Source organism: Nymphalis io, chromosome 19, assembly GCF_905147045.1.
Source record: "Nymphalis io chromosome 19, ilAglIoxx1.1, whole genome shotgun sequence".
Classification (NCBI taxonomy): domain Eukaryota; kingdom Metazoa; phylum Arthropoda; class Insecta; order Lepidoptera; family Nymphalidae; genus Nymphalis; species Nymphalis io.
In genome coordinates, this window is record NC_065906.1 from 4,708,690 (window position 1) to 4,726,155 (window position 17,466).

At 33.0% G+C, this 17,466-nt stretch overlaps 3 protein-coding genes across 3 annotated transcripts; 1 reads left to right on the forward strand and 2 right to left on the reverse strand.

The window, feature by feature from the left end:
• The first annotated feature begins 385 nt into the window (after positions 1-385).
• On the forward strand, positions 386-10,242 carry LOC126776069 (E3 ubiquitin-protein ligase synoviolin A). Its single transcript, XM_050498338.1, has 11 exons — positions 386-695; positions 904-996; positions 1,292-1,444; positions 4,559-4,753; positions 6,087-6,271; positions 7,747-7,889; positions 8,204-8,455; positions 8,679-8,800; positions 9,047-9,165; positions 9,628-9,786; positions 10,006-10,242. Exons 1-11 carry the CDS (start codon positions 561-563, stop codon positions 10,073-10,075), a joined length of 1,626 nt encoding a protein of 541 aa, XP_050354295.1. The 5' UTR covers positions 386-560; the 3' UTR covers positions 10,076-10,242.
• Positions 10,243-10,296: 54 nt separating this feature from the next.
• Positions 10,297-14,294, reverse strand: LOC126776070 (39S ribosomal protein L37, mitochondrial). The gene is made up of 5 exons (XM_050498339.1): positions 13,999-14,294; positions 12,773-13,120; positions 12,179-12,468; positions 10,679-10,848; positions 10,297-10,599 (listed from the first exon to the last, which is right to left on the reverse strand). Exons 1-5 carry the CDS (start codon positions 14,175-14,177, stop codon positions 10,351-10,353), a joined length of 1,236 nt encoding a protein of 411 aa, XP_050354296.1. The 5' UTR covers positions 14,178-14,294; the 3' UTR covers positions 10,297-10,350.
• A 249-nt stretch (positions 14,295-14,543) lies between these two features.
• On the reverse strand, positions 14,544-16,909 carry LOC126776167 (uncharacterized). The gene is made up of 2 exons (XM_050498466.1): positions 16,455-16,909; positions 14,544-15,280 (listed from the first exon to the last, which is right to left on the reverse strand). The coding sequence occupies exons 1-2, from the start codon at positions 16,624-16,626 to the stop codon at positions 14,544-14,546; spliced, it is 909 nt and encodes a 302-aa protein (XP_050354423.1). The 5' UTR covers positions 16,627-16,909.
• Positions 16,910-17,466: the final 557 nt, after the last annotated feature.

Below are 17,466 nucleotides of genomic sequence, written 5' to 3' on the forward strand. Positions count from 1 at the left end.
ATTGTTGCCAACTCCTAGACTTTAGAATATTTTATATGTTTTTAATATCACATAACTTAAATAATAATATATTATAATATTTAATATAATTTGTATAATACAAAAGCTTACTACATTATAAAATCATTTTTGCTTTTGAGTGTTAAAAAAATTCCTAAAACTATTTTTGAAAAAACCTTAAATTAATTGCTAAAACAATTTAAGTTGCATTTTAAGCATACTATATCAAATCCAAAGCTTAACTGGATGTTTGTTTATTTAAAATGATTACTATTAATAAGTTATTATAGACTAAAAAACATCAAGTTTTACAATCCCGATGACAGAATGAATATCCGATTCTTTTTGTTTTTAAATAATATCTGTGAAAATAAAATTGACACAACACAAATGAACATTGAACACGTCAAAATTACTTTTTTGTTCCAACGAGAGATATGAAATGATGTTTTGAAAATGTATTTGTTGATAGTTGTGCGACCTCAGAGTGTTTAAATAATTTATCAATCTATTTAATATTAAAATTACGTGCATGGACGTGTAGTGCTTAGTTAAATTCAATGAAGATGAAGGCTGTAGTAGTGACTGTAATCAGTCTAGCACTAACGACTGTGGTAATCGGCAATGCTTATTACCAGAAGAAACAGTTTTATCCATCAGTGGTTTACCTTACGAACTCAAATCCTAGCATGGCTGTAAGTCATAAAAATATTTAATGATATTTTACACTGTAAAGCTTTTAAGTTTTTATTTTCTGTTGCGAAATGTATTCTTGTAATTCGGACTTTATTATGTCGAAATAGTAGTGTGGTAACGTTTATAGTTTTTTACATTGTAATAATTTTATGAAAATTATATGTACTATAATATATAAAATAAATGGTATCTTATTTATTATTGCAGGTCATGTACTTGCAGGCCTTTATACTGGTGTTGTTGGTAGGTAAAATATTAAGAAAGATCTTCTTTGGTCAACTACGCCCAGCTGAATTTGAGGCAAGGATATGTATATTTTTATATTCATTAATGTAGTTCAATTCTTATTCTCACATACAAAAGTAAAAAGATGTAAAGTCTTTTGTCTTGTCTCTTGTGTATTAATTGAAAACATTGTAATAATAATTGTCAAACATTGTCAATCACAGATAAAAATAAAATAGGATGCTTAATTTTAACTTATTATTAGAATGGCCTACAATAATGTAATATACAAGAATGTTTCTGCTTAAATTTGCTTATTGAAATTATATTTTATATATGTAATTAATTTATAATTAAAAATTGATTTTAGCACCTGATTGAGAGATCCTGGTTTGCTATAACAGAGACATGTCTGGCGTTTACGGTGTTCCGAGATGATTTTAATCCGAAATTCATAGCTTTATTCACACTTTTGCTTTTCCTGAAGGCATTCCATTGGCTTGCTGAAGATAGGGTTGATTATGTAAGTAAGGTTATATTTTTAATAATAATTTTACATATACACTTTACATTACTTAAATAATGATAAATATTTCAATTAATTCATAATTCCAATGTATTGCATAATATTAATATTATTAATATTTATATTAATATTTTTGATAAATGGTGGTGCATAAGTAAATATTATTTTTAATCATATTAATATTTTTATCAATTGATTTTATCCCAATGATTTTATAAGGTATACTTTTATCGTAATACATACATTGGAACACAAATTATTTTATCCGACGGGACAGCAAACTGATGCAGCTGGAAAAAGTTCAGGTGCAGGACCAATGGCTTCACATGCTTCCTGAGGCATGGGAGTGTACACACTTTCAACTTCCAGACCCTGGGCTACTACTGAGAATTTTCAACGCGAAAACCCAATAACTTTTTTATATGTTCGACCTGGGGTTCATATCCAGGACCTCAGAATCTGCAGCCTTATATCTAGCAACTAATCCAACGAGACAGTCACTTTATTTCCTTATAATAGTATTGTAGTGTTGTCAGAAAAGAATTACTGCTTCACTGTTACTATTTATTTTTATTTTTGCCGAAATTCAATCTCGTATGGCTCATAAACTTGACTATAGCAATGCCTTCACTACAGTGGTCTTAAAAAAAAGAAGATATTTTTTTTTATTTATAAGGATTTAATAATATTCCTATTGAATCCTCTAATACAATATTGTGTGAAGTGTGGGTTAAGAGTTTGGTTTCTTTTTTTTAAAGTGAAACAGCAATAGCATGATGATTGAAGCCATGTTATTAAGTATGCTGACTTAGTATAAATAATTTACTGTTGAACAATACAATAACCTAGTTATAAATTAAAGTACTTTCCTATACGTCAATAGTTAGAATGTTTGATATATTATTGGTTTTTCATCTTAATTATGTTTTTTATGCTTTGCATATGGTGTTAACTAATGTAGGAATGGACATTAAATCTTGACTATGAACGAGGTCTTCTGCTTGATCAATTTTTGCATTATAAATTTGATGCATACAAGCTGCAGAGCTTAACCAGAAAAGATGACGAACATGACATGGGTAGGGGATCTACATAACAAAAATATTTAATGTGTACATTTGGTATATTTCTTTATCTTCATATATATATATAATTATTCTGTATGTGTATGTTACCGAACTGCTAAATGGCTGGACCAATTTTGATAAAATAATTGTGTGTGTTTGAATGTGGTCCTGGATGGCTTAGATTAGAATTGGCTTTAGTATTTAACAAAAAATTAAATATAATACTTATAATAAATTTTAACTCGTTCGAAGTCGGGATGGGCTCTTTACCATAAAAAATTACAATTGATATTATGATCTATTTAACGTGATGTAGTTAAATGTAGTTTAAATGACATAAAATAAACACAGCAGTTGATATATATATTTTTATACGTGCCATGCCATTAATACAAATAACATTATTTTTCCAGTTTATTTGTGGTGATTAGGGAGTCGAATGAAAGTATACATAATTCACAATAAGTCAATATATTAAATAAAATTTTGGTTTTTTGGCTATTTGGTTCTCCCGCTCACTGTATGATAAGACTGCCCATTGTAGATTGTTGGGAATAATCATGTCATTTATTTGGTATATAATAAAGAAAAATGCAAATAAATAACAATAACGCACTATTGTTCGAAAAACTGGCGACTCTGATGTCAAGCTTAAATAGCTTCTTACCTATTTATGGAGCTTAACTGCGGTTAATATATAGAATACGCTAAGTTATTCGAGAATACAGCATAACGTCAGTTTTAAAACGTAAGGAGATAACAAATAAAGTCGAATAGTGTTTTCGGTTTCCTCCGATGCTTCAAAGTTATTTTTAATTAATTGATTTTGTATTAATGAAGACATTAAATGTTGTCGTTGTTGTAGTTTTTTAGTGTAAACAAACTCGTTAACCTTTTTTTATCGCTGGATAATCGCGTTACGCGTTTCCCCCACGGGAACAGTGGGGCTCACGGTGTCCAAGGCGCCGAGCGCGCCCCGAACATCGGAATACCCATTAAAAAACCAGTGGTACTCTTTCCGTCTTAGCTAGGAGGCTGTGTGTCAATATGATATATGCCAATAAAATATACGAATATTTGGTGCTAGGGTTTGTTTAAGCACATCTAAGTAGGTACCAGCCACTTATCATCTATCGGCAAACAGCAATACTAAGAATTTTTGTGTTCCGGTTAAAAGGGTGAGTGGGCCAGTGTATTATCGATATTAACTATCCCTGTTAATATTTCCGGTGCCGATGATTAATATGAAATATAAAAACTAAATTTTATTTTATTTGGCTCTCGGCTGCCTTTCTGACGTAAACATCCCTTGGGAATGTTTAAAGCAATGGACTGATTTCTCGCGAACGTGCGATTGTTTATTGAAGTGTTAATTAATTCCTGGTATTGGTAGACGCGCTTAACACAAAACAATCCCGTACACAGTTCCTACCATTCTAAATTTTTGAAATGAAGTGACTCTATTCTGCTCTGCCGGAAAACACACGACATTGTTGCAAAAAATATAAACAGCCAGCTTGTAGACATTTGTGTTTGTAGCAGCGTGCCGTCAGTAGATAAATAAATAAACAAATAGTTTTTATATTTATTTATAGGGATATACTTAATATTTATTATTAAATTTATGTTAGTGATAATTTGTTCTGATAATGTGTCGAAGCCACCACCATATATCAACCAAGAATTTTCTTAATTAGCATGCACACAAATATTTGTCAATTCTTCTTTTTAAAAATTCTTGCTCATCGTCAGCTAATGTCATTATAGCTTACATATTTATTATGACATTATTTTTTATGCGACATACGGTTTTACTATTCCTCATATATTTTCTTATGGACTAATTATTTAAAAAAAATACTAAACGAAATGGCATGACAATTCTAATACTAATGCGAGAGTACGCGGTAAGCGGTACTTGTGCAAACTGATTTATTTCAACTTAATCACTATGTGTACAACTAAAAATATAAAAATATCTAATTATAAGCTGAGTTATCCTTAGGTGTCTGTCTTTTATAAATAGATTATCTTTTGTTTTTAGATGGAAAGAAGTCCCGTGATTGGATGGTTATTCCACATTCGAATTCTGAGTCTGTTGATGCTCTTAGCACAAGCCGATTTGTATTTCATCCACCATGCATATGCATTCACTGCAACGAAAGGCCCTTCAGTGCAATTGGTCTTTGGATTTGAATACAGTATATTGATTATCATGATTGTGAATATATTGATAAAGGTAAGAAAATATATTGTTGCTATTTCATAGTTGATCAGTATGAGTTATGTAATAACCTAACCTAAACCACTAGTACAATTTTAATGAAATTTGGTATGAAGCAAGTTTGAACCCCATCCTCACCCCCAAAAAGTACATATTCTACCTTTTTGTACCTAACATTAAATCCTTTCCGTAATACGCGGGAAAAAACTTGTTTGTTGTAAAAAGGTTATTTTGAAATTAAAAATCAGATGTGTGATATTATTTCAAAGCCACATTTTATTTTCATCATCATATTGTCTATTGGGTCATCAATAGAATTTCTTTAAAAACGTGACCTGACGTCTATACAGATAATTATCAGTTCAACTTAATTATTACTTCATAACTATGATAGTAGTAGATAGAGTACTATTTAAATATTGAAAATCATATAAAATTGCAACACAGTGAACCTGCACTTCTCGGGTATGAAATCTAAATATTTTGTTTATATGACATGTAACCGAGAGCCGAGATGGCCTAGTGGTTAGAACGCGTGAATCTTAATCGACGATCGTAGGTTCGAACCCAGGCAAGCACTACTGAATTTTCATGTTCTTAATTTGTGACTATAATTCATCTCTTGCTGATGGTGAAGGAAAACATCGTGAGGAAACCTGCATGTGTCTAATTTCATTGAAATTATGGCACATGTGTATTCTACCAACCCGCATTTGAGCAGCGTGGTGGAATAAGCTCCACACCTTCTCAAAAAGAGGAGGCCTCAGCCCAGCAGTGGGACAGTAACAGGCTGTTACTGTTTACTGTTACTGACATGTAACAGTGACCATGTGACTAATAATTTCAAGAGTTGAGTTGGTATGTTTGTGACAGCCTATCATTACGCTTATTCTACCGCCAAACAGCAGTACATTTGTGTTCAGGTGAGGGGTGAGTGAGCCAGTGTAACTAGAGGCTCAAGGGACATAATATCTTAGTTCTCAAATTTGGTGGCGCATTGACAATGTATATAGTCAGGCCGCCCATATGTTTTAATTAAATAATTTAAAAAAAATCAAAGAAAAACGCTTGCGGACTTTTGGCATAGAATTTGATATTAAATATTTTTTCCTTTATTATCTTCAATCATCACTGTAAATTACCTTTTTTATATTCTTTAGTAATTTTTGTCCGAATTAAAATAATATTATTTTCGGTGGATACTTTTGGTCTTATTTGGTTGGTAGTTAGTAGTTTGATCAGTAACGCAGTAATGTCTTTCCTTGTAATACATATATATTAATAATAATAAATAAAAAAAATATTATGTTGGTGAGAGTAAATTATTCATATTATTGTTTTTGTCCAGTATCTGCTGCACGCAATCGACTCTCGCTGGGAGGCGCCGTGGGAGAGCAAGGCCGCAGTGCTGCTGTACACGGAGCTGGCCATTAACTTCCTCAAAGTGCTTCTCTACGTCGGTTTCGTAGCTGTCATGGTCCGAATTTACACGCTGCCCTTGTTTGCTTTCCGACCTATGTATGAAACTATGAGGTATATAAAAACGCAGTTTGTAGATAAATATAGTTTTAATTCAATACGAAATTAATATGTATAACAAAATAACTTAAATATTAGTAATGATAGGAACAAAAGTTGTAGACCACGTAAGGATTTTTTTTTGACATAAAAGTTTATTTAATTTAAAATGTACCTATATGAATATTTAATAATTATAGTTTATTTATTTATTTATTATAATATCAACACCAACAGAAGTACACTAATAAACACAATGGAGTCTTTAAACATGACGTTAGACAAATCAAGTGTCTCCTAGATTATAGGTGTTGCAAAATATATCAACATTTCGAGTTAACAAAAAAAAAAGTTATTTAATAGTTATTTATAAATAAGTCCATGATTGTCCTGTTGCAAGGCCAAAGTCTCTTAGCCTATTAAGCAAAAGGATAAAAAGCATAGTCGATGGCTACTTCATTTCAAAAGCATTATCCGAATTGAATAATATGCTGACATATAATAGGCTTACGTCCCGCTTCGAGTTTCTATCGTGATAAGTTTATAAATGTTTTTCTATAAACACATACTGAATTAGCGTTCTGTGAAATATAAACGTGTTTTCTCAGATTTGTAGTTGCGACGTTTAGTTTGTGAAACGTGTTCTAGCCACGGGGCAATGTTAGCTGCCAATTTTATATATACTTTTATATATATATATATATAAATGTCTTTGTTTGTCCCATCTGCGTTTCTGAAGCTTTTTTTAAATGTCGCAGACAAGTGCGTGAAGGTTTCTGGCATAGCACCATCTTTAAACAGATGGCTTAATATAATATGAAATCAATTATTTATATACCAATATTTTTCCCATCTATTCAATATTATAATTTCGTTGTTTTTTATATACAATAGGAAGGCGAATGAGCATATGGGGCACTTGATGGTAAGTGGTCACCAACGCCCATAGACATTGGCTTTGTAAGAAATGTTAACCATCGCTTACATCGCCAATGCGCCACCACCTTTTGGAACTAAGATGTTATGTCCCTTGTGTCTGTAATTACACTGGCTCACTCACCCTTCAAATCGGAACACAACAATACCAAGTACTGCTATTTTGCGGTAGAATATCTGATAAGTGGGTGGTTCCTAGCCAGACGAGCTTGCACAAAGCTGTACCACAAGTCTACCACGTTTTGACAAAAAAGCAAACTAGCTGAGTTTATGTCGCCGGTTCTTCCCGGGTTTGGGTAATTTTTATCCCAAAACGACGGTAGTCTTTTTACTTTGAGTTTCAATAAACGAATTAATTCTATGTATATTGTATAAATATATATTTTTAAATGAAGTGCTTTTCCAAAACTCCTTAAATTTGTTAACACTCAGCTGAACGTTTATTTGAAATTAACCTATATTTTTTTCAAAAGTCTTGAATAAGCAGTTCGATCTGCCGGCTGTGTTACAAATATCGAGCAATGTAATCTAAATATCGCGTTTCTTGACCGCAGGAGTTTCAAGAAGGCGTACAATGACGTAGTGCTGTCCCGACGCGCGATCCGCAACATGAACACTCTGTACCCGGACGCCACGGCCGCGGAGCTAGCCGCTGCGGACAACGAGTGCATTATCTGTCGCGAGGAGATGCACAGCGGTAAGACGAGAGACCTTTTTTTTAACGCTGGAAAACGCATTACGCTATTCCCCCACGGGAACAGCGCGCCCAGAACATCGGAATACCCACTAAAAAACCAGCAGTACCCTTCCGTCTTAACGAGGAGCGCCACGGGATCGCTTTTGCATGCTACCGTGGCGCTCTGAGAGACGAGCGACCTGCCTCAGCTATACTTTCTAAATGTTTTCAGTTTCGTTAGAATTAAGCAAATACTATACGATCATTTTCATTAAAAACCTTAGTTTCAATGCTTAGGACTCAATTTTAGTTAATATATTTTCCTTATTCAACAGGCGCAAAGAAGCTGCCATGCAATCATATATTCCATGCGGCGTGTCTCCGGCTCTGGTTCCAACGGCAGCAGACGTGCCCCACATGCCGCCTCAACGTGCTGCGGGCGCCCGTGCCGGAGCCCGCCAACGCCAACGCCAACGCGCCGGCGCCGCCCAACGCGCCCAACGCCAACGCGCCGCACGCGCACGCGCCGCCCGCGCCGCCCAGCGCCGCGCCCGTGCCGCCGCCCTTCCCCACCATCCCGCCCCCGCGTAACTACATTTTAGATTTTTAATTGACATAGCATTCAAGGCTGTAGTGACCGATTTTCTCCTCACTTTTTGCAATCGGTCAATTTTGTGCGATATTTTCGTTGTATACTGTATGTAAGCGAAGCATAAAAATATGTTGATGTTTGAATTTTATTGAGTTCTTTTGTACTGTTTAATTTACATTGTTGGTGTTTTAAATTATAAATGTATGGCAACCCCACAGCGATGATGGGCTGGGGCCTGCCGCCGCCGCCGCCGCGCCCCGCCGCGCTGGCCAGCCTCAGCGCCGACGAGCTGCGCCGCCTGGAGGGCACCGAGCGCCGGAACGTGGAGGCGCGCCTGCAGGTGACGCATTGTGCAATTCTAGCGGCGTTCGAATAAACGATTTGCAGTTGGATTCAAACTTTTAAAATTAACTGTAAACGCATTAAGAAAATTTGAAGTTTACTCTGTTTTGTTCTTAGTATAATTATAAATTATAATGCAATAAAATAATACGGTTCGACCACTTTTGGGTTGGTTAGCAATATAAATACTATAATATTGCCTTTATTAAACTTCGTTTTTGATATTTAATTCTTATTTTCACAGCTACTCCGAGAAATTCAAGCAATGCTAGACGCATCGGTGCTCCTCATGCAACAATATTCGAACGTCGTTGCTAATTTGCCCTTAAATTGTACAACGGTCGCCACACAAACTGATTTAAAGTAAGTACTAATATATGGGATTTTCTGTACCCGACAGCGTGTATGAAAAATATCATGATCAGTCGAGTAGCTAAGAGGTGAAAGTGGAACAAAAAAGTACGAGACAGTTTAGAATTTGAAACTATTAACATACAACAAATTACATTTTGAATTGTATATTATTATTTTATGAGAACAAAATTGTTAAATCTGTCCTCGAGAATAAAAGACAATAAAGCAGACTTAATGATGTCTCTAAATAGGCAAAGCATGGCAAAATAATGAATATATAATATTATGTTTATAAACAAGGAAGAAAATAGTTAAAATTATTGTAATTGCAAAATACTTACTTAATACTTTGTTTCTTCAGGGCAAAAAAAAGACACAATAACAGATCAATCATTATTAGCTCTGGTTTTATTTATATTAAGTATTAATATGAAAATCGAATATACATAATATATTAATCTTTTTTTACAGTCGGACAGAGCCCTCTCCAGAGGCTTCATCTGTTAAAGTGAAAACTGAACCAGATGTGGTACCCACCACTTCAGCATTCAAGCCGACCCCGGGACCTTCAACAAGCAGGGACAATTTCACTTTGGATGATGCCGACACAACAAATTCTGATTCTTTTAAGTGAGAATTAATCCGTTTAATAATATAATCAAATAAGTTCCTCTGTTGTATGTAAGAAAGAGATAACATTTTTTGATAAAATAAATGTTTTATAGAATTGTATAAAAAATAAGACCGATAAGAAGCTGTGGAAATAATTCTCTTTTCATTCTGTACTATTGCAACATGAATTATATTGAATATTTATTTATTAATCCTATTCATCTTTAAATTTTGCAGAGATAGCATCGATGCGGATGCGGAAGAGCTTAGAAGACGTCGATTACAGAAGTTCACTACAGAGAAATAAGACCTTTTATAAACATAAAATTTTGTGTTTGACTTACCTAACTCGCTATTAATATTTAATGTACAAAGTGTTTTGGTATGTGCAAGCATTGTGTATTCTAATCAGAAATAAATGTATTTGTGCTCTTGTAAATATATTGTTATATATACATGAATACATTTAAAGAATATATTTTTTCTCTTATTAGAAAATATTGATTTTAGTTAGTCAGTAAAATAAAATTCTTGGTAAAATCTATTTATTACTAAATTATTATTCTTAATATTTGCATATTTTTAACAATTATAAAAAGCGTTGATATAACCATATACTTTTGGATTATAGTTTTCTAAAACAGGTATAGCGCTTAAGTACCGACAAGAGTCATATAACTTAAGGTCATTTTTGCAATACCATATGTTCTTGGTGCCTTCAGTACCATCTAAATTAAGAGTGTTTAACTGCAACACTCCAAAATGAAAACGCTGGCCATCTGTTTGAATGCAATTTAAGTGTATTGGGTCAGGTAGGTCCTTTACATCCTCCTGTAATAAATACAAAGAAATATAGCACCAAAATACAATTCTTTTCAAAGACAAATGAAAAAAATATATTTTTATTTACCCCATACAACTGTTTTGCATATGCTGTAGCTACTGTAAATGCATGAGTCAGGGAACGTCCCAGTATTTGTGTTGGTGTAACGGGTGTCTCGAAGATGTTGTTCACTTCTGTGCTGTTAAAATGGAGCCAGGTAGTGTGTGGATGCTTTTTGATTATACTTGATCGCACAGCTAAAACAAAGTAAAAATAATTATATTCTTATTTCATTTTGGGTTGTTACATTTGGTTGTCAAATTAATATTTTAGCAATTTAATTTAAATATAATTATCAAAAACTTTTTCTTTTTTTATTTATTATTTATATGATAAAAATTATTTCGAATAGATGTGCAAATTAATGGGTACTTTTTTTGCATTTTTTCCAGAACGTAAAAAAGCAAACTTTCTACACAGTAGATATTTATTTTCAATAATAATATTAGTTTATATATATAACAAGTTAATTCTAGCCAAGACATCTGTCTTCCGACGGGGGTGTTATCGCGTCTCAGTGGGCATTACATTTATTCATTATTTGTTGCATATATAAAGTGATACTTTAAATTAATTGAAATAAAAAAAATGTCATAGCCATTTTTGGGTGAGGTATTTATCTAAAAACCCCAGGATTTACGTACTGCCATCACTTAAAGGTTTTTCATCGTGATTTTACGCAGTGTTTTCGAGACATTATAAACACAGTTGGGTTAAGATCATTTAATTTGGAAGAATTTTCAGAACTTATGAATAAGGAAGAACTCGAAAGTGAAATAATTCCAGTACTCTAATCCTGATTGTGAGATGCAAAAGTTTTTAATAGCATTTTCTTCGTATATGGCTGAGCTCAGATTAGCTTATTTACTGTTGAAGAAGAGCAATAGATTACACCTCACTGAGCCTGAAGATTTGAAATTCGACGAAATTGGAACCCAACATTAATAAATTGTTAATACTCCACCAGCCTCAAACATCTGTTTATATTTTAATTCTTAATAGTTTTGATTAGTTATAAAACGTTAATAAATATATTTTTATATTTGTCATTTTATTAATTTTTGTTTTAAGATTTTGAATATTAGATAAATGAAAAGATAAAATAGGTACAGAGACCTTCCATATAAAATCAACTATTATGGATATTGCATTTGTGTTGAAATTTTTGTTCTCTTTTAAAAGGAGTTCTGAAAAATTGAGAATTTATGGTCTAATCGATAAAACAAGTGGACTTTAACCAAAGATTGTTGATTTAAAAGGCAAGCTAACTTATCTTCTGTATTGTGTTAGAGGAACTCATAACAAATGAGCATCAGAAGATAGTTGATAAATATATACCACCTGCATTTCATTGTATGTTGAAATAAGTCAAGAGTCCCTAATGATTAATCAATCTATTTTATTTAACCTTTTAGTTGCTACACAATTTATCGCAATATTGATTCAATCACAGATATTTCTACTGGAAATTGTTATGAATGTATATCAAATAACTGATTGAAAATTTTAATAATATATAATACTTACGATATTTGCTAGTTTCTGTGTAAAAGTGGTCCAGTGGTAATGTAACAGTGTGCTTCACTGGATACATATTAGGAATTTCAATAAATGGTATATTGGATTCCTTCAAGTCATGTTTCAGGGGTTTATTGCTTGTGACCAGGATGTTAGAAATTTCTTGAAACTGTATTAAATCATCTTCTTTATCGAACACACTTAAACTTTCAACATCATTTAGCACATATTTGTTTTGAGTCACTTCTACATCATTACTTTTTTCCACCAATTGAAGCAACTTGTTTGTTAAATTTAAGCTAAAAATAATACAATGAATGAAGAACAAATAACCAATTTCAGATACTTTTGAATGCATAATGTTTGTATAAAATATCCACAACTCAATGTCACCTTGAGGCTTACTCACATACAATATCAATTTAGTCAGCTTTATAGCTACTAATTTGAATGACATAAATATAATTAGATAAAAAAAGTATTTATTATGTTAGCCTTATTGAAATTCAAAGGGCAAATCTAGAGTTAATTTTTTTATATAGAAATAAATATATTTGTTATTTTATTAATACTATATGATTAGTTTAAAATAAAATTTGTTACTTTTTTCGTCTATCTGAAATTCCCAATGTTCTCGGAAAGTTATAGGCTGGTCTTAAAGGATCTTTTCTTTTTGGTAATTTTTTTTGTTCACAATCAAAGACATTTGCATTTAAAATTGCTTGTTTAACTCCTCTGTGAATAGCTTTTGGAGCTGATATCTCTGCAAGCTCTTCAATTTTTTGAGGCAATATATCTTCAGCTATTATTGTCTTTGTAAGTGCTTGTGCTTGAGAGATACCTTCCAAAAGCACATTGGTGTTTTTAAGAGTGAAACATGGTCTCTCTTTATAATCTGGATGATTTTCATCTAGTGGAAGAGGACGTTCATAAGGACCTACAATTTCAAGTCTGCAACAAACAAATTGAAATAATATGTTAAAGATTTTATTTTTATGAATTAATTTATTTAATTTAAGAAACTGACCTTTATATTATAACTAGTATGATACTCTGATATCAAATCATCCTAATGCTTTTATAACTTATTTAGATTTAGCATACACTAATAGAAATTTTTTAATAGGTTAATTGGCAGTGGCAAATTTTGAAAATGTTATTATTATAATGGGCACTGTGATTTTATTTAGTTTATAGCCTATACTTGTTTAGTACAGAAGTTTTTGTTTGATTGTAATAAAGGTCTTCATAACTTATAACATTTTATTATTTTTTAATTATATCATGTATATTCACCACTTGCATTTCGTTGTATATTATATATATATATATCAAGCTTTTAGTTTTGTAAGAACTATAAAACACAATTACAAACGGCAATTCGGTTCTGCCTTTAGGCAGCTCATTTCTGATTCTATATTTAGTAAATATTAATAAATAAATTGGCATAACACATTGGCATGGTACACTAATTAAATATATTTTAAACATTCCAATCAAACATTTATGAATGGTAAACAAACCTAAAATTTTACAATCACTAATATAGAAATATATAATCAAATTTGAGTTTGAGTGGTTTTGACGCATTCACTAAATGTTTTGGAAACTGTTATCTTCCCGAAATACGTAAAGCATGTTTTAATAAATAATAATAAGTGAAACTGGACCATTTTTAAATATTATGATAGCTTATTTAATATAAAACTCCTACAATCTAATAAATTTTACGTGCATTAAATCAATACTAGTTAGAAACAACTTTTATTTCCTAGTTTCATATAATTATAACCTCTTATTGATATTAATAACTGCGACTACAATTTTACCTTTCTTTTGGTTCTTGTTTGTCTTTTACGAATTCTAAGGCATCCTCAAAAGGAATTCCTTTTTCTTTTAAGCGATCTTCAACACCAGTGTCAATCGGCACGCGTTTGCCTTGGACCAACCAATGTTTTTTAAACATAAAACCAATATGTTGTCTATATAATACTTGCGACAACTTCATCGTAAAATTTTTGTTTTGCTCCTCAATTTAAGTCAACGAATAAGCTTTAAGCTGAAATTAAATTTGTACTTATTTTTACATCAAAATCTTTACATTACACAACCAATACAATTGATAATGTGACAGTTGTTTGATAGCTCCTGTCAGGCTGTCAAACATTAATTTAAAGGTGGGTAATGACTGGTGTCACGGGGCGTAATGTACCATTCGCAGCGTGCATTATACGTTACACCGTGTGCTAAAATCTGTGGAACACTCTCGTTTCGAACTCCTTGATTGATGTTGGTTGACGACCCGGGATAAATAAAATAGTTTTCTCTTTGTCCTATTTCATCATTTTAATAACAAATAATCACGACTAATAAACTATAGACCCGAAGCATTTAGAAACAACACTTGAGCCACGAGCTCGTGATGACTCACCGCGACGTACTCTCTTACTGAAGCGCGTAACCTCAAAGGAATCGCCAAAAAACCAACGAGGTGGAGCCAGCGCCTTGTTTGCTCGTACTGACTGCACATTCTATCAAAGTGTTCTAACATTTGAGCAATATCGTCCTCGCTTGTTGGTGTAGATGTACGAGAATAAGAGTCTAGAAATGTATGTGATGATGGTGTGTATTTCTTAATTACGGCCATAATCTCAGTTCGGGCATCAATTAAACAGTCTTCTTTTATTTTGTCCATAAGTGGTAGCAACGAACGGAAAAATGCCTCATTTCCACGCTCGTCGCGATACTGTGGTTGAACATTATTTCTTTGTATATCTATACTCTCGCGCATAACACTCGATATCTCTTTATTCGATTCCAGAAACATTTGGACTAATGTTTTCTTTTTATTAGACGTGGATGGTTCCGTAACACTAGGGTTGGTATTAACCGAACTGTCGTCATCATCAAAAACATCTTGACTGTCCTCATTGATCATGTTTGACGATGTTGAAGCGTGTTCTGTGTGTTTCTTTAAAAAAAGTAATGCATCATAATGAACATACTTTCGTCGTTTTGAGGCAGCTTGACCGGATTTTGGACATTGCTGCAACTTTAACTCCTTACGAAATTGATCCCTTAAAGATTTCCATTTTGTCATTAACTTAAGTCCTGAAGCAAAGAGATAACTTTTAATTTAAATAATATAATAATATATAAGTATACATAATTAATTATTATGTATTTTAATAAAAATAACAACACTCGAGCCTATTTTATATTAAAAAAATATATGATAAAGTATAATTTTTTAATAATAATGATATTTTCCAGATATCTCGCTTCTGGAACAAGTTATAAACGCCTTCAGAATAAGTACAGAATTTCGAAAAAAACGTTGGTTAAATTAATAAAAGAAACATGTGGAATTGTATGGAAAGTGCTAGCATCTAAAGAAATGGCAGCCCCGAACAAAGAATCGTGGAAAAGAATCTCAGAAGGATTTAAAGACAACGCGAATTTCCCACATTGCTTGGGAGCACTAGACGGCAAACACATTCGAATTCAGTGCCCTCGGAATTCCGGCTCTCTATACTTTAATTATAAAAAGTACAACTCAATCGTTTTATTGGCTTTGGTGGATTCGAATTGTTTATTTACTGTGATTGACGTAGGTTCTTATGGCCGTGAAAATGATTCTACCATTTTTCAATCTTCAATTCTAGGCCAGAAGCTAAATAAAGAAGCCCTTGATTTGCCGGAAGAAGAAGAACTGGTATTTGGCGGACCCAAAATGCCATATGTGATTGTAGCTGATGAGGCCTTTGGTATTCATCGAAATTTAATGCGACCGTATCCAGGTCGATGTCTTTCTACGGATAAAAAGATTTTCAACTACAGACTGTCTCGTGCGAGACGTTACGTAGAAAGTGTCTTTGGGCGAATCACCTCAAAATTTCGCATATTTCATAATACAATAAATCTTCAACCGGACAGTTCAATCCTTGTAGTAAAAGCAGCTTGCGTTTGGCACAACTTCATAAAGCGTCGAGCATTAAATGCCACTGACGGGGAAAAGGAAGACATATCCAATCAACAAAATATGACACCTGTACTTCAAAGGACAATGAATTCGGGGTTGCAAATTCGAAACTTATTTAAAGATTATTTTAACACATTGGGCGCGGTTCCTTGGCAAAATGACCATCGTTTAATGAAAATTATGTTATAATTATTGTTGAAACAACGATTTTGTACCGACGAATGTATATTATTTTGTTATATCATAGAAAATTACTTAAAAATTAAAAATATTAACCTTGTAATAATAATATTGTACGCCTACCTTTTTCTTTTTTTTCTTTAGAAGTTAGGTCATCCCACTCTGTGAACATAGCACTTCCCACATCGTACCAATACTTGGCCTTAATTTCTCTGTTTCGATACTCGGCCAACTGAACATCGTAAAGAGCAGGTCTCTCTTTCACTTCAAGTATAAACTTTTCAATGTCAAACATTGTACTTTTGTTCAAAAAGCTTCTCGAAACGTCCTTGTATAACGAGAGGCAACGCTGAAATGACGCTGCGTTTGACAGCGCGCCCGCTGCGCGCTCGTCGCGAGAGCGCGGCGGGCCCGCTGCTAGTCGCGGCCGGCTAGCAACGATGTAATGACGTTTCGCGCGCTCGTTGCCACTCGTCGCATCGCGGCGATAATATCGCCGTGTGGAGACGGTTCCATAGAGAATGTATAGAAATACGTGGCACGACGATAATATCGCCGCGATTCTCTCGCTCGTGGAGTCAGCGCCTTAACGTTACATTACGCCCCGTATCGCCAGTCAGTACCCGCCTTTACCGCATTTACAAATGCCCGCAAAAAATATTATAACAATACAAATACGTACGTTTTTATAACTTTTAATAGGATCCACTGATTTTGATGAAATAAAGACTAAACGGATCCTTTAAATAATTATAATATTTGAGTTATTACAATTCGGCCTTTTATGGTCATTTCAAAGATAGCTTGGACAAAAAGACATTCAGACAAAAAAAATTTGGTTTTCGTTTTGATTACCTTTAAAAGTCATTATTTTGCCATAAAAGTTATTATTTGGTGTACGCTGCGAAAACTGCGTGCTTTGATGATACCTAAAATAATGTTTTATATGTTTATAGTACTCAACCATTACGTATACAAAAGTCCGTGAAACTACATATATATCATAGTTAAATCATAGTAACTAACTGTTATTTGTTCAAATTAGTCAATACAAATACAAGGCACAGCCGATAGATAATGACTTTCGTATCATGATATTAATCCTTATGCAATTAAATAATTTCTAAATAAAGGT

Excerpts from the sequence above, each read along its gene's own strand:
- LOC126776070 (XM_050498339.1), bottom strand. The coding sequence starts at position 14,177 with ATGAAGTTGTCGCAAGTATTATATAGACAACATATTGGTTTTATGTTT. Across the intron at positions 12,469-12,772 it reads ATTTCAGATAGACGAAAAAA|CTTAAATTTAACAAACAAGT; the intron begins GTAACAAATTTT and ends TATTATTTTTAG. Across the intron at positions 10,849-12,178 it reads CACAGAAACTAGCAAATATC|CTGTGCGATCAAGTATAATC; the intron begins GTAAGTATTATA and ends ACTTTGTTTTAG.
- LOC126776069 (XM_050498338.1), top strand. The coding sequence starts at position 561 with ATGAAGATGAAGGCTGTAGTAGTGACTGTAATCAGTCTAGCACTAACG. Across the intron at positions 1,445-4,558 it reads CTGAAGATAGGGTTGATTAT|ATGGAAAGAAGTCCCGTGAT; the intron begins GTAAGTAAGGTT and ends TTTTGTTTTTAG. Across the intron at positions 9,787-10,005 it reads ACAAATTCTGATTCTTTTAA|AGATAGCATCGATGCGGATG; the intron begins GTGAGAATTAAT and ends TAAATTTTGCAG.
- LOC126776167 (XM_050498466.1), bottom strand. The coding sequence starts at position 16,626 with ATGTTTGACATTGAAAAGTTTATACTTGAAGTGAAAGAGAGACCTGCT. Across the intron at positions 15,281-16,454 it reads TAAAGAAAAAAAAGAAAAAG|GACTTAAGTTAATGACAAAA; the intron begins GTAGGCGTACAA and ends TCTTTGCTTCAG.